Raw genomic sequence first — 26,197 nt, forward strand, 5'->3', positions numbered from 1 at the left:
TACCTGTATACAGGGGGTACTCGTACCGAGTCAGTGTGCGGGGGTACAGGGTAAAGTGACTATGCATAGATAATAAACAGCGAGTAGCAGCAGTGGTAGGGGTCCCTGAGTGTTTTGTCTCACAGTTGGGGACAGGGGAAGGGGCAACTGCGGTTTGACTGTTTGTCAGTAAATACCATAGTAGTTAGCTATTTGATTAATTGTTCAGCGGTCTTATGGCTTGGGGGTAGAAGCTGTTAATGAGCCTTTTGGTCTTAGACTTGGCTTGAGGCAGTGAGTTGGAAATGACTATTACCAGTAGGTTACTTTGAATTGTTAGAATGTTTTGTCTCACAGTCAGGGACAGGGATGTGCGCAGCTGCAGTTTGACTGTTTGTCAGTAAATACTATAGTAGTTAGCCTGTTTTGACAGCATAGCCTAGCTAACTCGCTGTTTACCCTAAATTAGCAATGATCAGCTGATATAGCCTAACCCCAGTAGCTGTTCTTCTAGCAAAGAAGTAGGCCTAGTGCTTCTTTCTAACTCCCTGTTATCTGCGGTTCTGGTTTTCTTAGGTGGTTTTCTTTGCATTTTTTTTTGCAGAAAAAAACAAGGGTGAATTTGGCTATAGGAGCAGTTGGCTACAGGAGCGGCCCGTCCATACCTTTATAATGCCTTGGATGTTGCTCATCTCTTCTCTGTGTATGTGCAGTCAGGTAAACATACAGATGTGAACAGATTGAGACCTAGGCTATAAGGTCATATATTTCATTATATATGAATCAACTATATTTATAACTCACTCTTTATTAGGCGATAATATGGTTCAGTGAAATACTTAGGAAATTGCTTTATTTTCTCCCTCAAACGCAACTTCTACCTCGTAATCTGTTCTGATATATCAGGTTGTCCTGTGTGAAATGTTAATGAGTCAATCCAAATAATTGCAGTTGGAAAAGGCCACAAGGGTCTTTTCTGTATTCTATAAGTGCAAGCCACCCACCTCGCTTGCCAGCTTGGCAGGCTGGTACGTGTACCTGGACCTTTGCCGTTGCATTGACCCCTGCCAAATCGAATCACCTGTTAAAAATATACTGAACAAAAATATTAACGCAACATGCAACAATTTTAACAATTTTACTGAGTTACAGTTCATATAAGGAAATCAGTCAATTGAAGTAAGTTCATTGTGCCCTAATCAATGGATTTCACATGACTGGGCAGGGGCGCAGCCATGGGTGGGCCTGGGAGGGCATAGGACATTCCTGCAGTCAGCATGCCAATTGCACGTTCCCTCAACTTGAGAAATCTATAGCATTGTTTTGTGTGACTAAACTGCACATTTTAGAGTGACCTTTTATTGTCCCCAGCACAAGATGCACCTGTGTAAGGATCGTGCTGTTTAATCAGCTTCTTGATATGCCACACTTGTCAAGTGGATGGATTATCTTGGTAAAGGAGAAATGCTCACTAGCAGGGATGTAAACAAATTTGTGCACATAATTAAAGAGACATATTCTTTTTGAGCACATGGAACTTTTTTGGGATATTTTATGTCTGCTCGTGAAACATGTTTCATTTGTTCAGTATGTAATACTTTGCATCCACTTTGGAACAAACTGTATTGAGTCATTCAAAACTAATTCCTTGCTTTATAATGGGTAAAAATCTGTATCACAATGATGCTGGTGGTGGTGATAATGGTGGTGGTGAAGATGATGATTGCATTTTACTATTATCCCTGTACCACTGTCCATATCATTTTTTCATTGATTCAGGAACAAGGCCACATCAATAGTTAGTTGAACAATGGCACTCTAGAAACCACACATCCCAATTACTTTATGACTCATCTGATATTAACCCCATTCTGGGACCATTGTGGACTGAGGGATGCTCCCCATTCATATTCAGGTATTGCCTTGACTTCTTTACATTAGCGCTTGCGCAGACCATCATGATTCATGTCAGAGCGCGATGATGGTCTCAGGTCTATTATATATAAGTCTTGTTTCGATGCTGTTTTGAAAACGCACTGTTGCAGGTTCATTGGAAGGCACAATTATTGTAGAAGAGATATCCTTTTCATAGCAACTTCACAGAAACATCTTCTGTCACAGTTAAACTCAGGTATTTGACAACCACTTGAATTTTTTGTTTAATTTAAGGAAATAGTTGTGGTGTTGTGTGCAGATCATTTAATTACTGATAGAAATGTAGCATATTTACCATAAAATGCAGTACTTAATACTTTTATACAGTATTGAATAATATTATTCGATGAGGTGTACATAGTTAACATAAAATGGAATTGAAAAGTAATTAAATAACATATTATAGTTAAATAAGTAATTACAACATAAGCAACCGCTTTTATTGTTTTCAATGCAAATAAAATACATGTAAAATACAAAATCAGTCTTTGCGGCATATGAAAATACAACTTTTTGTCAAAGGGACATTCCCAGCCTAGGCTACTTAACATGCATCTTCACTTTAATTATGATACAAATTAGCCTACATTTCATTCTCAGATTCCTCCCAATCTCCTGAGATGAAGGTGAATGTCTTCGTTTTCGCCGTGGCTCTACTTGGTGCCTTCCAACCTCGCTATGAATGTAGAGCTATTGAAACCCCCTGGGCGGTCCATCCATCCCACAATCTACAGGCAGAGCTGCAACAGCAACTCCCTATTCTTCTGCGACTAGGAGATGAGTACTTAATTCGGCTAGACAACTCCAATCAAAATTCGCTCCAGTCCTCCTCGCCGAACACATCTCCTGGAGCTGCTGCGCCCTCAACAACGGTCAACAGGGCATTACAACTTCAGCTCACGCAGCGCCTTCTGCAAGGTAAAGTCGGTGACATAAATCGGTTTCTAAACAGCTACGCTAACCAGATGGGTGATTCCATGGAAAGAGGAAAGAGGTCCGGGCCGGGCGAAGAGCCACCGATCTCTTTGGACCTGACGTTCCACCTGCTGAGGGAAGTTCTAGAAATGGCTCGAGCCGAGCAATTAGCACAGCAGGCAAATAGTAACCGAAAAATGATGGACATATTCGGGAAATGAAAGTGTTAGAAACACATTTGCCAAATAATTTGTTTACATCTTGCACAAAGTGTACGGTACTATTCCATTTCTGTATTACTCTTTAATTGGTTAACTTTCGTTATTTTATTTATCATTTGTATTTATTTAAACGAGAGCTGTAAAATCGAGTTGTAATTCGCTGTATAGTTATTACATTGTTTGATGAGATGCAAACATAGCCCGTTGACATGCTGACACTGAACAAATATCCTTTGTCTTAATTTATATTCACGCATAACGTGTTTTGTATATACTGTTAGTCACACATTCATCCTCTCTTTCTGATATTCCCTCTCATTGTACAACTGGTTAAAGTTTGATAATAAAATACAATATGAGCAACCAATCACATTTGTTGTGCAAGAGAACGTCTAATATTTATATTTGTAATAAAAAAGTTGAAAAGTTACATTTATTGCTTGCTGTGTAGCCTAAATTGAGTGTATAAATACATTCTGGCTGTTCTTCTGACTGGCGCGTAAATCTATTGCGCAAAGGTGTGCCAAATTAAGCACAGTTTTCTCAAGTCAGAAATCAGCCCAATGACGTTTGTTTTCACAGTATGACGAATATACTGCAAGTGCTAGAGAGCATTTACAGATAAATTACAGTTATTCAACGGTAACAGAGTACTTATTTAAACCGTTCCTGCAGCAGGATGCTGACTCAATCAAGACAATGGAGTATTACAACAATTTCAGTACGGTCTTGAGGTAAAATGATAATCTATTTCTGGTTGTTCAGCCAAGAAAAGGAGAAGACGTGTTTGGGTCCATCTTTGTCATCTGTGTTTTGCTGAGTTGATCCCGATTCAGAGGACATCTGTGAAAATTAGAGCAAAACCATTAGATGTCCCTTGTGTCACTGAACTATTGCGAAGCTACTCAAATAATAAATAGTAAATTGTTCAGAATGGCGATTCTAAATGGGATCAAATTACTCGCAATGTATATTGAACAAGTAAAGTCCTATTTGGACAGAATACATAGAACTATTTCTGATATCTATAAAATGTCGACATGTCCATGCAAATGAACTAAAACAAAGGAACAATTCTGACATTCTGAGTGGAAAATATAGTTGTTTTCATAATCCAAAGCACTAATTAACACAATTTTCATGAAGGAAATCAAATATTTTGTAGTCTAAAGAGCTACTATGAGATACGAAATACAAATTGACTCTAAAATATATATTTATCTCACCACACACATAGCCACCCACAACCACGCCCACATGATTTCCTGTATCAATCAACATGATGTCCTGAATTACCATAATCATACCGATACAATAACCTCAGAGTACACAATAGCAGACAGCAATTTGACCTGATAAAATAACATTGCACTGAATTAAAGCATCTCATGTTTTCAATTTAAAGGTAACCTTTTAAGTGTTATAGATTGACTGCTTAAGTATTAGTCAGTGCCCAAAGGAAGAAATAAACATATCCGACCCAAAAGCTCAATAATTGTAGACTTTATCAGTCTCCAAAGCTGATGCAGTTCAATAAACAAAGCCGCAACGTGACAAAGACAAATAATTCCTGTGAAGAAACAAACCAACCCAGCTTTATTTCTTCAAGATTATTAGAGTTCTTGTATGCAACATGAGGTGATGATTTTAGGTTATGCACACACACACACACACACACACACACACACACACACACACACACACACACACACACACACACACACACACACACACACACACACACACACACACACACACACACACAAAGACCCTTTATGATAATTGCCTCTATGAATCAGTAGGCCACCCAAGCCTATATTTTCCCCTCTGGAATGAATGCAAACTGTTCCAGGTGGCTTTTCACTTCTAATTTGAATCCACCTGATTATGTTGGTGTGAACTATATGCTCATTCAAATTAGCACTCCACATGTAAATTAACTCAATGGTGATGACATGTAACAGAGTGGCTGATAATTATCCCAATGAAAACAGCAGCCTCCCCCTCCCTGCATCACCCCTCACACGCAGTGCCCCAGCAACCAGAGAGCAGGCAGGTGTCTCATCATTAAAGCCTCCTGCTGAGGTGAAAGCCCCTTCTGTAACACAGGCCAAGTTCCATGCAGGCTAACTCAGAGCTGAGCAGAGCACAGCTGCTTTAAACAATGACTGGAATATTCTGATACAGACTGGTTATTGACTGGTTTCAACAACCATTTTTTCCTCATACAGAGGGCAGGAGATTAAAGTCAAGCAATATTCATTTTAGATTTTCTTTAGCAGACACTCTTATCCAGAGCGACTTACAAGGAGCAATTCGGGTTAAGTGCTTTTCTCAAGGGCACTTCGGCAGATTTGTTTACCTACTTGGCTCGTGGATTCAAATCAGTGACCTTTCGGTTACTGACCCAACGCTCTTAACCACTAGACTACCTGCCGCCCAATATCCATACGGTTAGTGAACTCAAGTGTGACCTCGACTGTCACTGCGCTAGGGGTTTACTTGAGAAATACACACTCTCTTTAAAGGCCCTTACAAGATGGCTGCTAGAATGGAGTTAGCCACGGCTCATGTATTGTTATTATTATATAATTTATTATGTTGAGACATTTACAGTCAATCTCCCGGCTAGGCTGTAGTGTGCCACAAATGTTTCTCTCACCTGTGTCGGTGGCTCTGCTGATGGGAAGTTGACCGGGGCTGTGCTTGGGAACTGAACTGGTGTTGTGGTTGAAGTTGGGAAGTAGACTGGGGTTGTGGCGCGGGCCTGTGCGCTGGCAGTTGGGGTTGGGTTTAAGGATGGGAATTGTACCGGGGTTGTTGCATGGACGGGGGCCTGTGGAGTGGCCAGTGTAGCGGTGTCGCCTAGGGTTTCAGTAGGTCTCTGAGGCAGGGGTGGGGGTGATGTCAGCTGGGGCTTTGGAGGGTTGGCCCCAACAGCCACTGCAGCAGCAGGAGAGACATCTGTACGGGTCACCCCTGTCACTCCACTCACTTCTACTTCCTCTTCTCCATCTTCAAACTCAAACTCATCATCATCTTCATCATCTGAACAATAATTTGATTTCAAAATAAGATTGGTTTATATTGAATAATGGGAAAGTGCTTCTACTGAGTTTTTATTTGATTTTGTTCTTGTTATTTACTGTATATCATCAGTTAACACAGTCTCTACGGCACTGGAAGAAGTGATTTTGGTCACATTGTGAAAGAGCATTGAAATGCCAAGGGAGGTGAAGAGAGTGTACTGGTGGTGTACTCATAATAATCATTATACTCCCTACCTTTCACAAAGTCTATGGTGTGCAGTGCCCTCCTCTCCCGCTCAAAGTTGGCTGCGTAGTGATCCATGTCGTCATAGCCACGCTCCACTTTGTCCAGGTTGGAGATGTTAGTGCCTGCAATGAGCCTGGTGGACAAAGGGAGATCAAAGGTACAAGGTTCTACAGATCAGTCCTACAGACTAAAACTGGCAAACGGGTATGTGTACTCACTTTTGTAGAAGAGGCTTTGCAGTCTGTGGGAGCAAAGGTGAGAAAGGAATTATTTCTCAGAAAGCTCTGATGTGAAACATTAGAATACATTGCACAACATGTCTTCTGGGAAGAAATCTCTGAAGACATCTCAGAAGACAAGATGTTTGTAATAGCATGTTAACACTTTTTGATTTAGACATGGTACATAACTTTATATAATATTGATATGTCACTTATGCAGAATTTCAGACGCCTATTTTATGTGGTAGTAATTTGTTATCTTTGTAGATAAAGGCCATTCTTGTCCCTTCTGGACAAAAAAAAAGTGTGTCATCACCTGCAGGAAAGTAGCCATCTCTGACTCCTCCATTGTCTGTATCCCTGTCTCCACGATCTTTGCCATGTTCTCCAGGTGCTCTCTATACTTCCTCATGAGGCCGTTTATATAGTCCAGTTTCTCCTGTTGCTCTGCGTTGATCTTCAGGGTCATGTCCCCTTTCCGCTCCTCCAAGATGGCATAAAGGTGATCAAAACTTTCACACACATTGGATTTCTGCCTCCTGCCATTCTCCTGGAAGACAGCCATGATTGTACTGTAAGGTCGAGGCGACAGAGAACTGGGTCATAGATATTGTCAGAAGTCAAAATTAGGGTGAGTAAAAATAAATAATACATTTTTTACCATCAATATTATTGCGGTTTTGTACAATGTGGAAATGCTGTTATAGATGAAACATAAGAAAGGAGAACGGTCTTCACCTCAACTGTCTTACAGGTCTCATCCAGTTGACTCATGATGCCTTGAATCCTGTCGTTGTTCCCCACTAGCATGGCTATACAGTCAGTCAACTCAGTCTGAAACACACACACAGAGGAGGTTCATCATTATTTTACAAGGAAGGACGTTGTATGTACCAACTCTGATACTCTGTTAATTTTTTTCTATCTAGAACCTAAAAGGGCTCTTCAGCTGTCCTCATAGCAGAACCATTTGAAGAACCCTTTTTGGTTCCAGGTAGAACTATTTTGGGTTCCATGTAGAACCCTCTGTGTAAAGGGTTTTTACATGGAACTCAAAAGGGTTCTACTTAGATTCTAGATAGAAGAAAAAAAATGCTAAGAGTTTATACCTGTAAAGCATCGTTATTAAAAAGAGATAGACAGTATATGTAAAATAAATAAGTTAACCTTTTGCTTATTGAACACAGTGTTGATTGGGGCCACATCACAGTCTTTGTGGGCTCCGAACACCTTGCAGAGAGAGCAGGTGGGCACACCACACGTCACACAGTAGATGTTTATCTTCTCATCCTCATGCTCCTCACACATGGGCTGGTCACACCTGGCAGGCTCAGGCTCAGGCTTGCTGCTGCAGATTGAACCAGAGGGCTACAGTACAGGTTACAGTCATACTTAGGGGATCCAGATTAATACACTCTTAGGAAAAAAAAGAGTTTTACCTGGAACCAAAAAGGATTCTACCCGGAACCAAAAAGGGTTCTCTAATGGGGACAGCCGCGAACCCTTTTGGAACCCTTTTTTCTAAGAGTGTAACACTATACATTTGGTAAAGACTTCCCTGTGACCTTTTTAAAAACTCAACGTCCCTGGTTTAACAGAGTTAACCTGGGTTTGTGAGCGAGGAAGCTCTACTGTTAAACAAGCACAGTAACGTCCGTCACACTGGAAAGTCACAAAAACGATGTCTTGGAGACTCAAAGACTAAGTGTCTCTCTTTAAGCCATAATAATGTCACTTAAAAGTAAATAAAACAATGTAGTACAGACAGACTTTCTCCTCGTGGAATGTTGGCAAGTCAGAATAGCAATTACTTTGTAATTTATGTTTATTTGGCAACCAAGAGTATGTTAACATTTGGAATAACTGTTTTTAATAGTCCAATTGTGTTATGTAAACCATGGTTAATTGATTACCACACTGTTGGTACCCAGAGCAGTGCTTTTCACACCGATTCAAACAACGTGTCCATGTGAAAATTGTATTCATCTTGTCGCTGCAATATACTCAATAACATGACGTTGATTACGCAAAAATAGCAAGAGCTGATGACGTCTTTCCAGAGACTACCATTAATGTAGTTACAGTAAGTAAATTACATGTAGATACTGTAGATACATATTCTGTAGGGAGTCTACAGTGTATATTTAGTGACAGAAGTTGTATTTTGAAAACATATACCGCTGTTCAAAAGTTTTTAGGTCACTTAGAAATATCCTTGTTTTTGAAAGAAAAGCACCTTTTTTTGTCCATTAAAATAACATCAAATTGATCAGAAATACAGTGTAAACATTGTTAATGTTGTAAATGACTATTGTAGCTGGAAATGGGTTACAGAGGCCCATTATCAGCAACCATCACTCCTGTGTTCCAATGGCACACTGTGTTAGCTAATCCAAGTTTATCAATTTAAAAGGCTAGTTGATCATTAGAAAACCTTTTTGCAATTATGTTAGCACAGCTGAAAACTGTCCTGATTAAAGAAGCAATAATACTGACCTTCTTTAGACTAGTTGAGTATCTGGAGCATCAACATTTGTGGGTTCGATTACAGGCTCAAAATGGACAGAAACAAAGACTCTTTCTTCTGAAACTCATCAGTCTATTCTTGTTCTGAGAAATTAAGGCTATTCCATGCGAGAAATTGCCAAGAAACTGAAGATCTCGTACAATGCTGTGTACTACTCCCTTCACAGAACAGCGTAAACTGGCTCTAACCAGAATAGAAAGAGGAGTGGGAGGTCCCGGTGCACAACTGAGCAAGAGGACATGTACATTAGTATTTATGCTGCAGTAGTTTATGTGTCGGGGGGCTAGGGTCAGTTTGCTATATCTGGAGTACTTCTCCTGTCTTATCTGGTGTCCTGTGTGAATTTAAGTATGCTCTCTCTAATTATCTCTTTCTCTCTTTCTTTCTCTCTCTCGCAGGACCTGAACCCTAGGACCATGCCTCAGGACTACCTGGCATGATGACTCCTTGCTGTCCCCAGTCCACCTGGCCGTGCTGCTGCTCCAGTTTCAACTGTTCTGCCTGCGGCTATGGAATCCTGACCTGTTCACCGGACTGCTACCTGTCCCAGACCTATTATTTGATCATGCTGGTCCTTTATGAACGTTTGAACATCTTGGCCATGTTCTGTTATAATCTCCACCCGGCACAGCCAGAAGAGGACTGGCCACCCCTCAAAGCCTGGTTCCTCTCTAGGTTTCTTCCTAGGTTTTGGCCTTTCTATGGAGTTTTTCCTAGCCAACGTGCTTCAACACCTGCATTGCTTGATGTTTGGGGTTTTATGCTGGGTTTCTGTACAGCACTTTGAGATATCAGCTGATGCACGAAGGGCTATATAAATACATTTTATTTTATTTTATTTGATTAGAGTGTCTAATGACGTCTTTCCAGAGACGTCATCAAGTCAAGGTATTGGAGTGGCCATCCCAAAGCCCTGACCTCAATCCTATAGAAAATATGTGGGCAGAACTGAAAAAGCATGTGCGAGCAAGGAGGCCTACACACTCAGTTACACCAGCTCTGTCAGGAGGAATTGGCCAAAATTCACCCAACTTATTGTGGGAAGCATGTGAAAGGCTACCTGAAACGTTTGACCCAAGTTAAACAATTTAACCCACTGGGAATGTGATGAAAGAAATATAAGCTGAAATAAATCATTCTCTCTGCTATTATTCTGACATTTCACATTCTTAAAATGAAGTGGTGATCCTAACTGACCTAAAACAGGGATTTGTTACTAGGATTAAATGTCAGGAATTGTGAAAAACTGAGTTTAAATGTATTTGGCTAAGTTGTATGTAAACTTCCGACTTCAACTGTATATGGCACAGTTGTCATTTTTTTTGGTCCTTCAATGAAACTGGTCGTTTTATTTATTTATCACGATTTTATGGTCTTTAATGCAGGGCCGACAGTTCCCTACTTTTTCCTCCTTCCACTTTCCTCTTCCATTTTTGCCCTAATGCTGCAATTAGTTACTTGTAATTTTGGGTAGAGCAGACATTTCCATATGTTAGTTGCATGTGTGACTTAACTCCACCAGTCCTATTCATGATATCATTTACAAAGATTGTTCCTTAAAAAAAAAAGTGAATAAAAAATGAATGCTTTAAAAAATATATAGTCTATTTGAGTTTAACCACAATATTTGTTGTATTATTTGTTCTGTTTTTTTCTGGTGGATTAAACTCAAATGGACCATTCTTGATACACAGGGGAGCGTGAAAACCCCAGCAGCGTTGCAGTTCTTGACGCAAACCGGTACGCCTGGCACCTACTACCAGGCACTTAGAACATTTGTCTTGCCCATTCACCCTCTGAATAGCACAAATACACAATCCATGTCTCAATTGGCTTAAAAAACTATTCTTTAACCTGTCTCCTCCCCTTCCTCTACACTTATTGAAGTGAATTTTAACAAGTGACATCAATAAGGGATCACAGTTTTCACCTGGATTCAGATATGTTATGGAAAGAGCAGGTGTTCTTAATAATGTTTTGTACATTCTGTATATTTTCATTTTCCATTTCCCATCAGTAGTATTCAGATTCATTCTATATGTTGTTTTGGATAATATGTAGTCTTCTTGAAGTCCAGATTTGTTGGTGTGGGGGGTTTCTGTATGTCTAATGGGCCAGACATACATGAGACTACTACTGAGTGCCTTTGACTAGATTGTCTGCCGCAATCATTTTAAATAGGCCTGTAGTGTCTAACCTTGAGGACTCCTGTATATATCAATGATATTCTGCCTGTCTTAGGCTCATTGTTTTAGACCCATTGTTTTAGGCCCATTGTCTTCTCTTATTAGGCCTTTTTTTCCTCACCTTGAGGACTCCTGTTCCTGTTTGTACATATCAATGATATTCTCCACCAGCAGGTTCCTCTGGAGGCCATAGACACCATGCCTGTCCAGGACCACCTCATGTCTACAGGATGGGCAGCGGAAACGCCCCCCTGAAGTCACAGTGGTTCCTCTGGTCGATAGATAAGGGTTTGAGGCCTACACAGATCAGGACAGCAGTAATGGTGTTAGATAAAGCCGGTCATGGATTTTTTAAAATATAGGCCTACTGTTGTCTGATATAGGTGAGTAGTATTTGCATTGGTTACTGAACTTGTGTGCTAGATGAATCTGGAAATGGCATGGTTTCAAGAGGTATACATGATGACAAAACACTTTTTGTTTCTTTTTAACATGACCAAATAAGTGGTAATTAAACAGTGACAATTGAAGGATGAGCAATACCTTCACTATAATTTCAGAATGCTGTACATGTACTGTATATGAATGGTTTTTGACAGAGATAAACCTGTAACTTTACATAGCCTATCAAGAGACAGCAGTAAAGGTTAAAAGTGAAAAGTTCAGCTGTATAATAACCAACCTACCTGGAAAATATCTTGGGCACATTTTCGACAAAGGTTGTGTTGACAAGGGAGAATGACCACCGGTTTGGTAAACATCTCCAAACAGATAGGGCAAATGAGCTGTTTCTCCAAGCTGTCCATGGTGCTGTCTTGCTTTGTGGAATGTGAATACCCCAGAGAGATACTCATTGCACAGTTGAAAAACAAAAACACTACTGATCTTTAGGGATACCAACAAATGGTCCCCCAATGGTCCCCCAATCCCTAAAGAACTAACTTGGCAAATATCAAAGATGTCTACTCCTTTTGAACAATGCAGAGTCACTGGGCCTGCTCAGGCGCTCGTTGCTGTCCTCAAAGTTTCTTCTAACGGATCGCGTTGCTCCCTAGCTGGCAATCCACTGAGTGTCACAGGCTGTTTTTAGAAACCCCCACGTCAAGGGTTGTCATGCTTATTTGCCCATATATGAAAATGTCATGAGAAGGGTTAGGGAGTCCAGCTGTTACCACCTCTGAAACAGGAAGGGGTAGGCCCATACCTCGACTAAACAGAGTAGGCTAAAATAGCCGCTAGCCGCTGATCTTGCGTCAGTTTTGCATTTCCCCCACTAGTGGTTAAGGTTAGGATTGGGGGAGGGGGAAATGATCCTAGAGCTGTGTCGAGACGAGAGGCAAGTCCCTGCTTTGACTGTTGATTAGCGGACTTCATTTTATGTTTAGAGTTGTCAATCTCAAAAAATTGCACTATAATGCAAGAATGCTTTTGTAGAAAACATGCAAGTTAGCCTACATCTACAAAATGTTAAAAGACTCCAGTCCACCTCCCAATGACAAACATGATCTATTGCGGAACAAATTAAGGAATTACACTACGCTGACACTGTAAGTAATGCCGCAGTCCCACATTGACTCAGAACCTTTCCTCAGGATGAAGACTTAAAACAAATATATACCACACTCATACCAAAATAATCCAATACCATTTCATGTTGACTGTATAGATAGATAAAATCATACATTTAATTTTGACAAAATACATTAGTTGTATTTTATACATACACGTAATCTTTCCACACTGAGCTGTCTGCAGTCTACTGTAGGTGACAAGTAAAACCAATGCCCTCCAGAGTGTTTAGTTCAGTGAATGGGAGATGATGGATTGGTTTTGCAGGGGAACAATGACATCAACTACATCCAATGAAAACCCCAAAACTGAAATCAAGAAAAGTGAATAAAGACAACCAAAAGCACTGATTTTCAGACAATGCAGTTGGGTTTGAGTGTGGGAACAGCCATTGACATAGAAATAGGCTGTGTAGTGTTTATGTAGTCTAGTGCCGCTACTGTTTATAGACATCCAGGTTCAGGTGTAGCTTCGATGCCCATCCCCAATCAACTGTGTCTTCTCACTGGCATTAGTTGGCTGGTGCACAACCGGAGTGTCCACATCTAGGGTTAAACAACAGTGTGAATAATGACACAGAACATCTCTACAATATCAGATGATCAGCATAGATACATTTGTCATTCTTATTGTGGTATTTTCTCTCATTCTGTTCAGGGACACATTGATGTTAAACTTGGCTATTTAACGGTATGTTTTAGTTTGTTTGTTGTTTGCAGAAGATGTAAAGGTATGTTTAGAAATTATTTGTTCATCTATTATTTTTCTAAGAGGTTATAGGAAATGGTTTTGACTGGCACAAGAAGGATGTATCGCATCAACACAAATCTAGCACATCTACTTGTTGTTGAAACTGCGGGGAGACATTTACACATTGTACATAATTACTCCTTAACTTCCCATAATTGATGAGTTGTCCAAAAACAATTAGCTATTTATCTGGCTACACTGCTTCCCATACATTTTTGAACATGTAATGAACTAACATTCACAGTGAGAATTGTAATTTATAAACAGAGATTTGTTTCTCTATCAGCTGTACCTAAATGGATGTTATATGAATATGGTGCTGTTGAAATTGTAGCGGCAAGGGTAGCTATGAGTTTCTTAAGTCTGGTCATACATTGTTTTGTATGTGGGCGGTAGTCATGAACTTTCACTTCCCTCCATGATGGTGTAAAGTAAGCTCACCTTACCATGTGGGCATTGGTCATCAGTTCCTTCTTGTGAAGTGTGTTAGTGGTGTAACGGGACCATCTGTCTACTGGTGCTTGCAAGCCGTACACTTTAACTATATGAGTTGTTGTTCCCTTTGCCCCTTGCCCTCCTCAAGTGTGAAATGCTTGTGTGTGTGTGTGTGTGTGTGTGTGTGTGTGTGTGTGTGTGTGTATGCTTATGGGTGTGTGTATGTGTGTGTGTGTGTGTGTGTGTGTGTGTGTGTGTGTGTGTGTGTGTGTGTGTGTGTGTGTGTGTGTGTGTGTGTGTGTGTGTGCGTGTGTGTGTGCATGTGTGTGTGTGTGCCCTCACTGAGTGTGTCCCCTCACCAGTCTCCATGTCGTATTGGATCTCCTCCTCCAGGTCTTCAGGGGAGACATAGCTGTCTGTTCCCTCTCCAGGAGGCATGGGCTTCAGCTTCCCACAGCAGCAGTTACAGCAGCAGCACAGGCAGAAGCAGCAGTAGCACCCCGTTATCACGCCACACAGGGCAAAGAGACCCTGACAGGAGATAGATATAGGTTAACACAACACAAAGAAACCAACATGCAATCATCAACTAATGCACACACAGATGTACACACAGACAACCACACACACACATGCAGGGACTCACAGCAAATCATCCAGGGACTCTGTATGATTGTGACGGCTCACCTTAGCCCACCATGTAGAGAGCATGAAGTAAGTGTTGACATTCTCCTCTCCAAACTGCTGGGCCACGTAAAGGCCAAGGGAGCCGTAGCTGTCATAGATGTTTCTCTTTGTGATGTCTGACAGAATGGAATTCGCGCTATTGAGCTCCTTGAATTTCTCTGCCGTCTCTGGGTTGTCAGGGTTCTTGTCCGGGTGGTATCTCAGAGCTAATTTTCTGAACGGCGTTCAAAAGTAAATCAATAAACACACAATAATATCACAAATGAGGGTAGAAAATGGACAGCAGAACTTGGTGAACCTCTCGCTTGTGGTTTCAGAAACTGGATGAGAGATAATGTGCAAAGATAAAGGTTGTATTGTCTGTTGGCTGGTATTTCATTGACATATCTAGACACACCCTTGTTTGTATAGGTTAGTTAATGTATCATTTGATCAGCTCTGCTGGAGCTAAGTCCACTGCCCCATCTAGTGTCTGGCAGAAGACAACAGAGAGGAGATGTGGTGTCTGATGAGTTGAGCGAACATACTCCTAAAATGGATGTTTTTTGTATTATAAACTACTTCAAAGATAGTGATGTTCATAAAAATGGCTAATTCATTCAAGATACTGAATGAATACAGTTCAGAGAATGTAAAACATGAATATCATTAGGGGTTATTCGTGTCTGCATTTAATAATATCATGTCAGGTACCAATTCCAACAAAATAGGTCATAGGGGCATAACACATACACTCCCCTATGTATTTATTTGGACAGTGAAGATAAAACTTTTAATTTGGCTCTATACTCCAGCATTTTGGATTTGAGATCAAATGTTTTTTATGAAGCGACATCACAGAATGTCACCTTTTATTTGAGGGTATGTTCATACATATCTGTTTACTGTTTAGAAATGGAAGAACTTTATGTATCTAGAACCCAATTTGAAGTTGTCATAAGTATTTGAACAAATTCACTTAGTGTACTACATTTAGTTAAAAGTGTAGTATTTGGTTCCATATTCCTAGCACTGCAATGGAAAATGTGATTCTTCCTGGTACGAGTGTCTACAGTATAACATAATTTCTTCCCAACATCTCATGTGGAATACAGTATATGATACCTATAAACTGAGAGTACAAAACATTACGAACACCTTCCTAATATTCAGTTGCAACCCCCCTTTTGCCCTAAGAACAGCCTCAATTCGTCGGGGCATGGACTTTACAAGGTGTCGACAGCATTCCACAGGGAAGCTGGCCCATGTTGACTCCAATGAGTGTGTGTGTATGTGTGTGTGTGTGTGTGTGTGTGTGTGTGTGTGTGTGTGTGTGTGTGTGTGAACACTGTTGTGTCAAGTTGGCTGGATGCCCTTTGGGTGGTGGACCATTCTTGATACACACGGGAAACTGTTGAGCGTGAAAAACCCAGCAGCATTGCAGTTATTGTCACAAACCGGTGCACCTGGCACCTACTCCCAAAATCTATTCAATGGTGCTTACATATTTTTGTCTATGCACATTCACACAATCCATGTATATTGTCTCAGGGCTTAAAAATCATTCTTTAATCTGTCTCCTCCTCTTAATCTACATTGATTGAAGAGGATTTAACAAGTGACATCAATAAGGGATCATAGATTTCACCTGGATTCACCTGGTCAGTCTGTCATGGAAAGAGCAGATGTTCTTAATACTCAGTGTAGATGTGATAGTTTATTGGGTACACCCTAGGTTGGACCCCCCTTTGCCTCCAGAACATCCTGAATTCTTTGGGGGTTGGAAACATTTCTCAATTGGTATCAAGGGACCTAACGTGTGCCAGGAATACATGAACCACACCATTACATCACCGCCACCAGCCTGTACCGTTGACATCAGGCAGGATGGGGCCATGGACTTATGCAGTTTATGCCAAATCCTGACTCTGCCATCAGCTTGACGCAACAGGAAATGGGATTCGTCAGACCAGGCAATGTTTTTCCACTCCTCAATTCTCCAGTGTTGGTGACCGCGTGCCCACTGGAGCCACCTCTTCTTGTTTTCATCTGATAGGAGTGGATCCCAGTGTGTTCGTCTGCTGCAGTAGGCCATCTTCGACAAGGACCGGTAAGTTGTGCGCTTCGAGATGCTGTTCTGCACACCACTGTTGTATTGCGCTGTTATTTGCCTGTTTGTGGCCTGCTTGTTATCTTGCACGATTCTTGCCATTCTTCTTCGAGCTCTCATCACCAAGTTGTATTCGCCAAACAGGACTGCCGCTGACTGGATGTTTTTTGTTTGTCGCACCATTCTCTGTAAACCCTAGACACTGTCGTGCGAGAAAAGCCCAGGAGGCAGGACGTTTCTGAGATAATGGAAGCAGCACGCCTGGCACCGATGATCATACCATGCTCAAAGTCACTTAGGTCACTCATCTTGCCCATTTGAATGTTCAATCTTACAGAAACTGAATGCTTGTCTGCCTGCTTTGTATAGCAAGCCTCAGCCATGTGACTCACTGTCTGTAGAAGCTAACCATTTTCGTGAACAGGGTGGTGTACCTAATACACTGGCAACTGAGTGTCGATGTCATAGTGATAGATATAGATGTGATAGATAGTGATTGTGGACTACAGGAAAAAGAGGGCCGAACATGTCCCCATTCACATCGACGGGGCTGTAGTGGATTGGGTCGAGAGTTTCAAGTTCCTTGGCGTCCACATCACCAACAAACTATCATGGTCCAAACACACCAAGACAGTCGTAAAGACGGCACAACAACACCTTTTCCCCCTAAGGAGACTAAAAAGATTTGGCATGGGTCCCCAGATCCTCAAAAAGTTCTACAGCTGCACGATCGAGAGCATTCTGACCGGTTGCATCACCACCTGGTATGGCAACTGCTCGGCATCCGACTATAAGGCGCTACCCAGGGTAGTAAGTACGGCCCAGTACATCGCTGGGGCCAATCTTCCTGCCATCTAGGACCTATATACTAGGCAGTGTCAGAGGAAGGCTCATTAAATTGTCAAAGACTACAGCCACCCTAGTCATAGACTGTTCTTTCTGCTATCGCACGGCAAGTGGTACCGGAGCGCCAATTCTAGGTCCAAAAGGTTCCTTAACAGCTTTTCCCCCCGAGCCATAAGACCGCTGAACAATGAATCAAATGGCCACCTAGACTATTTAATTACCCTAACCCCCATAGTCACTTTACCCGTACCTACATGTACAAATTACCTTGACTAACCTGTAACCCCGCACAATGACTCGGTACCGGTACCCCCTGTATATAGCCCCGTTATTGTTATTTTATTGTGTTACTTTTTATTTTATTCTTTACATTTGTTTATTTAGTAAATATTTTCTTCATTGTTGGTTAAAGGCTTGTAAGTAAGCATTTCATTTTAAGGTCTACACCTATTGTATTTGACGCATGTGACAAATGTTATTTTATTTTATTCTTAATTAATGCTTTGTACAGTCAGTGTAGATGTGATAGATAGATAGATAGATAGATAGATAGATAGATAGATAGATAGATAGATAGATTGATCAATGTGAACTGCTGGTGCCTTTGTTGTCAATTCCCACCTGTAGGACTTCTTGATGTCATCTTGGTTACAGCCTTTCTCTAGCCCCAGAACTTGATACAGAGACTCTCCCGAGGTGGACAGAGAGCGCTGCCTTGGTTCAGACATCCTACAACCATTTACCTGCTGGAGAAAGAGGGTCAATTAGATTCAAACCAATACAACTATTTAAAAAAATACACTCAGTCAATCAATGTAACTCTTACTTGACAGCAAATAAATGCACAATCAAGAAATTATCATCCAAAGGTCCAAAATAGATACCTGGCTTCCTTGTTCTAATATTATGCTGCAGTAGCCATCTTACTTCTTTACAGTATTATAGTCCTCAGTTAAAGTCCTCTGTCTACCTGGTGAGGTGTATGGTAATGATGGAGTTGCAGTGGACTGCTAGCTACTGTTTGTGAGACTAAACCTGAGACGCAGTGAAATAAAACCTTCAGAAACTAGCGGGCTTGAGTTTCACAGGCCACCAATGGGCCTGCTATACACTCCTGTGTAGCCTTGATCAGGTTTCAGCCAACACAGTCTGCTGCTTGAATTGTGTGACTGAATGTAGGCATGACAACTCCTGGGTAGGTGTCTGAGAAAACAGAGGGCAAGATGCTGGAGAGGGCTCTTCTTTAGAATCACTATGACTAGGGACTGGGGGTTGAGAATCAATAGGGAGAGAGGACTTCATGGTTTCTGTATCTGGTTGATAAAACAATAGGTTTATGTTGACATGAAGTTCACATGACAGGTTTACCTTTCAAGTTATCATCTCAAGTTGAACAGGTGTTTTGACCTAGATCACACCATCAAGTGATTATGTGTACAATGATTATTTATGATGTAGTGAACACATTTGTAACTGTCACGCCCTGGCCATAGAGAGGCTTTTTATTCTCTATTTTGGTTCGGCCAGGGTGTGACTAGGGTGGGCATTCTATGTCCTTTTTTCTATGATTGAGAACCATACCTAGGTACCCTTTTCCCCCACCTGTTTGTGGGAAGTTAACTTTGTCTTTGTTCAGGGCACATAGCCCAAAGCTTCACGGTTTGTTTTGTTCTTTGTTTTGTCGGCGTCATTTTTAATAAAGAGAGAATGTACGCTTACCATGCTGCACCTTGGTCCAGTCCTTCAGCCAGCCGTGACAGTAACTCTCATTGAGGAAAAATATTGTGATTTCTGTTCAAAATGAAATTATTTTAAAGTAGGGCCTACATTCACAATTTCATAGGAAATAGTGCCACATATAGTAAGTAGTTAATGGAAATGGGCAGGGGAGGATAGTTGTGAATACTACTTTTTCCAGTTTGCAAAGGTTTGTTGTAGCTTACTGTCACTGATTTATGTAATAGCATATTTTCATCGCAGGGTGGTGACAAACTCACAGGAATGTTTTGTGTACTGTTACAGTACTGCAGTCTGGAGGCACTGAAGAAAAATGTCATTGTAATGCCATATAACGTTGTACATATAATGTAATGCCAGTTACAGCTTAACAGCTCCTACCCCAAAACCATAAGACTGCTGAACAATTAATCAAATAGCTACCCAGACTATTTGCTGTGACACTGCTGCTACTCTCTGTTAATGATCTATGCATAGTCACTTTACCCCTACCTACATGTACATATTACCTCAATTACCTGGACTAACCAGTACCCCCACACATTGACTTAGTCCTGGTACCCCAGTTGTTGTTATTGTTATTTTATTGTGTAACTTATTTACTTTAGTTTATTTTGTACATTTTTTTCTTAACTCTTATTTGTATTAAAACTGCATTGTTGGTTAAGGGCTTGTAAGTAAGCATTTCGCGGTGTTCGGCGCATGTGACAAATAAAATGTGTTTCAATTTGATTTGACATAAAGTATCAAATTTGAGAACACAAGGCATATGGCTGATAAAGTGAACATATGGCAGGAGGAGTGAATAGTTAGTCCTTCCTGTTTTACCAACTGTCCTCTGACAAAGTTTCCTTTGGGAGAAATAAAACCCTGTCATTGATTCTGATTAGAGGTCACCTCTGCTAATCTCTGAGCCATAATTATTATTTGGACTCCTTCCTGTGGCATGTGATGGTGGTGACTGAGCATTCAGTACGCGCACACACGTACAGACAGACAGACAGACAGACAGACAGACAGACGAGTGTAGGCCTCCTGGGAAACACCCTGATGGAAGACTCACCTGTGCTGTATTAGTGGCTTCCTGGCTGGCTCCTCAGGGGTCCCGCTGACAAAAAGCATGTCTACGCTGGGACTAGTCTGTGGTGAAAACACTGCATTGGGGAAGTCATTAAGTGAAATGAATACCCTTTTACTTGGCCGTTGGAATAATAGGTGTAGTAAAGCTTCAGCTACAATCACAGAGAACATGAAATGACGTAGAAAAGTGTATTAGTGTAAACACATCTTACATCCATTTAAAAGAATCCTTAAAAAATGTGAAACAACATTTTGCTTGTGCAATGGAGTACCTACAAGGTCGGTGTTATTTTTCTCTTTGATTCCTCTATCTGTCTTGATACAAGCTAGCTGCCATAAGGTCTGTACTGTATGCGGTGAGTTCATGTTGCAGCATCAGCACTGTAACTTAGTTAGGCTGCAGATGTAAATCCTTGTCCAATAGCTTGCCTTTGCTGGCCTGGAGCTCCCATGCATGACCTACTTTTGGACTGGAACACTCTCTCTCGCTCGCAGGCAGGCACGCACACACACACATACACTAGCACAACGTTATTTTACCAAATAATACCTCCCCTATCCTATCATGAGCTCATGGTTTGATGAGGCTTTTTCTCTCTCTTCAAATCCAGGGGTCAGAAGTAGTACACTATATAGGGGATAGGGTGCCATTTAGGAAGGGGACAACGTGTTTAATGTTCTGTCTGGCATGTTTCCTGTGTTAAGGGCTTTAGTCAAATTACTCTCTGCAAATTACATATTTGTTTAAAGGGCCTATCTGCAGATGCCACATCCATGTCTGGATTTATGAATTAATTATATATACTCATTCATTTTTTTGTTTATTTATTTAACCTTTATTTGTCCAGGCAAGTCAGTTAAGGACAAATTCTTATTTACAACGACGGCCTACCCCGGCCAAACCTGGACGATGCTGGGCCAATTGTGCCCTATGGAACTCTCAATCACGGCCGGTTGTGATACAGCCTGGAATCTACAGTGCCTTGCGAAAGTATTCTGCCCCCTTGAACTTTGCGACCTTTTGCCACATTTCAGGCTTCAAACATAAAGATATAAAACTGTATTTTTTTGTGAAGAATCAACAACAAGTGGGACACAATCATGAAGTGGAACGACATTTATTGGATATTTCAAACTTTTTAACAAATCAAAAACTGAAAAATTGGACGTGCAAAATTATTCAGCCCCCTTAAATTAATACTTTGTAGCGCCACCTTTTGCTGCGATTAAAGCTGTAAGTCGCTCGGGGTATGTCTCTATCAGTTTTGCACATCGAGAGACTGACATTTTTTCCCATTCCTCCTTGCAAAACAGCTCGAGCTCAGTGAGGTTGGATGGAGAGCATTTGTGAACAGCAGTTTTCAGTTCTTTCCACAGATTCTCGATTGGATTCAGGTCTGGACTTTGACTTGGCCATTCTAACACCTGGATATGTTTATTTTTGAACCATTCCATTGTAGATTTTGCTTTATGTTTTGGATCATTGTCTTGTTGGAAGACAAATCTCCGTCCCAGTCTCAGGTCTTTTGCAGACTCCATCAGGTTTTCTTCCAGAATGGTCCTGTATTTGGCTCCATCCATCTTCCCATCAATTTTAACCATCTTCCCTGTCCCTGCTGAAGAAAAGCAGGCCCAAACCATGATGCTGCCACCACCATGTTTGACAGTGGGGATGGTGTGTTCAGCTGTGTTGCTTTTACGCCAAACATAACGTTTTGCATTGTTGCCAAAAAGTTCAATTTTGGTTTCATCTGACCAGAGCATCTTCTTCCACATGTTTGGTGTGTCTCCCAGGTGGCTTGTGGCAAACTTTAACCAACACTTTTTATGGATATCTTTAAGAAATTGCTTTCTTCTTGCCACTCTTCCATAAAGGCCAGATTTGTGCAATATACGACTGATTGTTGTCCTATGGACAGAGTCTCCCACCTCAGCTGTAGATCTCTGCAGTTCATCCAGAGTGATCATGGTCCTCTTGGCTGCATCTCTGATCAGTCTTCTCCTTGTATGAGCTGAAAGTTTAGAGGGACGGCCAGGTCTTGGTAGATTTGCAGTGGTCTGATACTCCTTCCATTTCAATATTATCGCTTGCACAGTGCTCCTTGGGATGTTTAAAGCTTGGGAAATCTTTTTGTATCCAAATCCGACTTTAAACTTCTTCACAACAGTATCTCGGACCTGCCTGGTGTGTTCCTTGTTCTTCATGATGCTCTCTGCGCTTTTGACGGACCTCTGAGACTATCACAGTGCAGGTCCATTTATACGGAGACTTGATTACACACAGGTGGATTGTATTTATCATCATTAGTCATTTAGGTCAACATTGGATCATTCAGAGATCCTCATTGAACTTCTGGAGAGAGTTTGCTGCACTGAAAGTAAAGGGGCTGAATAATTTTGCACGCCCAATTTTTCAGTTTTTGATTTGTTAAAAAAGTTTGAAATATCCAATAAATGTCGTTCCACTTCATGATTGTGTCCCACTTGTTGTTGATTCTTCACAAAAAAATACAGTTTAATATCTTTATGTTTGAAGCCTGAAATGTGGCAAAAGTTCGCAAAGTTCAAGGGGGCCGAATACTTTCGCTAGGCACTGTAACCAGGGTCTGTAGTGACGCCTCTAGCACTGAGATGCAGTGCCATAGACCGCTGCGCCACTCGGGATTCTTGAAGAATATAACTTATAAATGACTCATGAGCTTAGTTCAACTGACGTACACCATCAGAACCCTAAATATAAGCTTGTTTTACTCCAATGTTTGTAAACAATGTAAATGTAAACAAACCCTGTATAGCCTCAACACATTTAAAATTATAATTTTGATATATTGGATGGTCAGTCCTTGCATCAATTGCTCTGTCTATGAATTTAAGAATGGTTACATTTCTCCAGGCTCATCCCTCAGCTTTTTACCAAAACAGAGGTGGGGTGTCTGCTTTGTTATTGATTCATCTGTGCATTGCCCCTTTAAGAAGGTTTTCCTATACTCCTCACCCCTACTTCATCTAGGCTGTCCTCTAGACTTCCTTTAGAATCTGAACAATGTAGAACAACAATGCAATAAAGACACACATCAAGTAAAAACAATAGTTTTCAACTAAAATGTGTCCAGACTAACATATAACTGACTTAGATTTCTTTCAAAGTAGGTTTACACATATCATGACAAAATAAGCCACATTTACATTCTGTTCTCCATTGATTCAGCAGTTATCTCTGCAATAATCCACTAACATTGTTACTTGTAGTTTAGGGCTGTGCACAATTGGCCCTGCGTCGCCCGGGTTAGGGTTTGGCCAGGGTAGGCAGTCATTGTAAATAAGAATTTGTTCTTAACTGACCTGCCTTGTTAAATAAAGGTTAAATAAATAAATAGTTTAGACTGTACAATTGGTATTTTAATATAAGAAAACCAATGTAGCGTATAAATACATTATATCTGTGACAGGGTCATCTGGGGATAGGATAATCTGTGATAGAAATTAAACAAACAAGACCTACTCAATCAAACACGGGGTCCTAGTACCCCTGGTTGGGAACCACTGTACTACAGTGACAAAATGGGACGAGAGAGCGCTGCGCTTTCCATGCTGCCAATAGATTTATATGTATTATATGAACAGTTCCTCTTCATCCAATCACAAAGAGGGTAACATTCCATAGATAAATACAATTGGATGTTTCAGACAGGGCGCATCAGATAGTCGACAGCTCCACCTACCCCTGGTGGGAATTTATGTTTGGGAAGAGGGTAGAGTCAGCGAAAGGAAATACACGGACTCCGGTGGCGTTGAAGCCTTTGTTGTTACTGTTAATTATTGGACCCATGGTAAATTATTTTTTTCGGAGTGTACGGTCATGAAGAACCCATATTAACCCCGTGATGCTACATGGACAGTCTGTGCGCTACGGTAATCTATGCCAGCAACGCGGTGAAAATGGACTGAATGCATGCGGAATACTTTCTCTACCACCACCACTTCAAGCAGGGACAGAATAAATACACATTTAGTTGTACATTTCCTTTTTATATAACATTGTAGATGACGGCTCTTATTTTCGGAATATTTTTTCCGTCTAGGTTTTCATCGTTTGTTTTTGATTGCTTTGGCGTGCACAGTCCCCATTAAACAAGGATATATTGTTAAATATGAGGAAGCAATTTATTACAGAGATACCAAAAAGAAAGAGGCCTTTCCGTTTTCAGGCCCGGATTTGAGTTCAGTAGGGGAATAATGGGGAAAAATCCAAATGGATAAAATATGGATATTGGAACACAATATTAGAGCAGTTGGATTGCTATCGACAACGTGACGTGCAAGTTTGATGCATCAAAAAAAGTGAACAACCCATTTCTTCTACACTCAATAACTCTATTCGACACAAATAAAGGGAAGTGGAACTGTTATTGGAATTACCACATTTTCAGTTGTGCCAGCAGCTTAAATGCATTTTTTTATATGAGTTTTATGTAGCTTTTTTATTGCAATTTGAGCTGGACCGAGCTTTGACTGTTCAATGGAAGTATGTTATCAGTTACCGGTTTTGCCTCTAGACAGGCCGGTTCCTAAACATGTTCTCAGCCGCAGGGGAGCCATTAGCTTCAGCTCCAATTCTTATTTTTTTGGTGGACCTGCCCCAAGACAGCTGGCCAAGGTAAGAGCAAGGGAAATAGCGATCTGGGGAATAAACAAAAACAATTAGATGCTTTCATTTTCAGCTATCAAGTCAAGGTTGGGGTTGTGCTTGCTGCCAGGAAATATTTGTATAGGTATATATTTTGATGGAAACAAAGTAGCCATATTCCTTTACCTGTTTACATTTTTAGTAGCCCACCAAATTAATTGTTATCACAGTTGTTATTGCATCAAGTTGACCCTTCCACAGGAAAGCTCACAGTGGACTTATCTATCATCTTTATAAATCTTTATCATAGTCTCTTAGATCAGTGAGATGCCTGACTTGACCTGTGTGACAAAACCCTCATCCCTAATAATGTGACCAATGAAAACATTATCGTGATATTATTGTACTAATGTTTTAAGCCCCCCCCCCCCCCTTATCTGTAATGCTTAGAGGTTTTGATCTATTGAAGCTTATTGAAGTGAACCAACATAGCTCATCTGTCCCAAAGTGAACCACAATATTCCATGTGCTCTGGTCTGGACTGTTGACAACATTGCACAGTAGAGGCCTTGTTTTTCATGCCATGCGTTCAAGACAGTTTTTGACAAGTGTTTCTGTATGGCTCCAACAGCTCTGGATTACTTGTAAAGATGGCACAGTAAACTTTTTAATTAGTCCAAATCACATTTTATTGGTCAAATACACATGGTTAGCAGATGTTATTGCGAGTGTAGCGAAATGCTTCTAGATCCAACAGTGAAGCAGTATCTAACAACGTAATATCTAACAACTTCACAACAAAAGCTAATATCTAACAATTCCACAACGAAACCTAATACACACAATCTAGTAAAGAAATGGGATAAGAATATATAAATATAAAAAGATATGGATGAGCAGTGACAGTGCGGCTAAGATGCAATAGACAGCGGCTATATACAATAGAATAGATACTGAAGGATACAGTATATGCAGTCGGAAGTTTACATACACTTAGGTTGTAGTCATTACAACTTGTTTTTCAACCACTCCATGAATTTCTTCTTAACAAGCTATAGTTTTGGATAGTCTGTTAGGACATCTTCTTTGTGCATAACACTAGTCATTTTTCCAACAA

The 26,197-nt window shown here is 40.8% G+C and overlaps 4 protein-coding genes across 8 annotated transcripts in view; 2 read left to right on the forward strand and 2 right to left on the reverse strand.

Moving 5' to 3' along the window:
* The first annotated feature begins 1,944 nt into the window (after nucleotides 1-1,944).
* On the forward strand, nucleotides 1,945-3,050 carry LOC139386877 (corticoliberin-1-like). The gene is made up of 2 exons (XM_071132739.1): nucleotides 1,945-2,110; nucleotides 2,515-3,050. The coding sequence occupies exons 1-2, from the start codon at nucleotides 1,945-1,947 to the stop codon at nucleotides 3,048-3,050; spliced, it is 702 nt and encodes a 233-aa protein (XP_070988840.1).
* LOC139386876 (E3 ubiquitin-protein ligase TRIM63-like) lies at nucleotides 2,341-12,454 on the reverse strand. The gene is made up of 9 exons (XM_071132738.1): nucleotides 11,947-12,454; nucleotides 11,382-11,557; nucleotides 7,715-7,895; nucleotides 7,286-7,381; nucleotides 6,864-7,097; nucleotides 6,545-6,567; nucleotides 6,335-6,459; nucleotides 5,713-6,098; nucleotides 2,341-3,893 (listed from the first exon to the last, which is right to left on the reverse strand). Exons 1-9 carry the CDS (start codon nucleotides 12,112-12,114, stop codon nucleotides 3,798-3,800), a joined length of 1,485 nt encoding a protein of 494 aa, XP_070988839.1. The 5' UTR covers nucleotides 12,115-12,454; the 3' UTR covers nucleotides 2,341-3,797.
* A 460-nt stretch (nucleotides 12,455-12,914) lies between these two features.
* LOC139387583 (dnaJ homolog subfamily C member 5-like) lies at nucleotides 12,915-18,626 on the reverse strand. The gene is made up of 5 exons (XM_071133924.1): nucleotides 18,521-18,626; nucleotides 18,258-18,382; nucleotides 14,702-14,915; nucleotides 14,374-14,545; nucleotides 12,915-13,374 (listed from the first exon to the last, which is right to left on the reverse strand). Exons 2-5 carry the CDS (start codon nucleotides 18,362-18,364, stop codon nucleotides 13,289-13,291), a joined length of 579 nt encoding a protein of 192 aa, XP_070990025.1. The 5' UTR covers nucleotides 18,365-18,382; nucleotides 18,521-18,626; the 3' UTR covers nucleotides 12,915-13,288.
* Nucleotides 18,627-24,169: 5,543 nt separating this feature from the next.
* Nucleotides 24,170-26,197, forward strand: part of LOC139387581 (high affinity 3',5'-cyclic-AMP phosphodiesterase 7A-like) — a 48,750-nt gene continuing 46,722 nt past the window's right edge. The window contains exon 1 of one of the 5 annotated variants that reach the window (XM_071133915.1): nucleotides 24,170-25,110. In XM_071133915.1, coding sequence (XP_070990016.1) covers nucleotides 24,973-25,110 — 138 coding nt within the window. In that variant the 5' untranslated portion in view covers nucleotides 24,170-24,972. The remainder of the gene's footprint in view (nucleotides 25,111-26,197) is intronic. The other 4 variants (XM_071133913.1, XM_071133920.1, XM_071133914.1 and 1 more) reach the window with 4 other exon arrangements.

The sequence above is a fragment of the Oncorhynchus clarkii genome, chromosome 28 (genome assembly GCF_045791955.1).
Source record: "Oncorhynchus clarkii lewisi isolate Uvic-CL-2024 chromosome 28, UVic_Ocla_1.0, whole genome shotgun sequence".
NCBI classification, from domain to species: domain Eukaryota; kingdom Metazoa; phylum Chordata; class Actinopteri; order Salmoniformes; family Salmonidae; genus Oncorhynchus; species Oncorhynchus clarkii.

What these genes read in the sequence shown, in the direction of transcription:
- LOC139386877 (XM_071132739.1), top strand. Translation starts at nt 1,945, where the DNA reads ATGTCAGAGCGCGATGATGGTCTCAGGTCTATTATATATAAGTCTTGT. An exon ending in TCTGTCACAGTTAAACTCAG is followed by an intron (nt 2,111 to 2,514) that starts GTATTTGACAAC and finishes TTTCATTCTCAG; the next exon opens with ATTCCTCCCAATCTCCTGAG.
- LOC139386876 (XM_071132738.1), bottom strand. Translation starts at nt 12,114, where the DNA reads ATGAGTATCTCTCTGGGGTATTCACATTCCACAAAGCAAGACAGCACC. An exon ending in GTGCCCAAGATATTTTCCAG is followed by an intron (nt 11,558 to 11,946) that starts GTAGGTTGGTTA and finishes TGATCTGTGTAG; the next exon opens with GCCTCAAACCCTTATCTATC. An exon ending in CAGGAACAGGAGTCCTCAAG is followed by an intron (nt 7,896 to 11,381) that starts GTGAGGAAAAAA and finishes TTCAATCTGCAG; the next exon opens with CAGCAAGCCTGAGCCTGAGC.
- LOC139387583 (XM_071133924.1), bottom strand. Translation starts at nt 18,364, where the DNA reads ATGTCTGAACCAAGGCAGCGCTCTCTGTCCACCTCGGGAGAGTCTCTG. An exon ending in TCTCTACATGGTGGGCTAAG is followed by an intron (nt 14,546 to 14,701) that starts GTGAGCCGTCAC and finishes ATCTCCTGTCAG; the next exon opens with GGTCTCTTTGCCCTGTGTGG. An exon ending in CCAATACGACATGGAGACTG is followed by an intron (nt 13,375 to 14,373) that starts GTGAGGGGACAC and finishes GTTTAACCCTAG; the next exon opens with ATGTGGACACTCCGGTTGTG.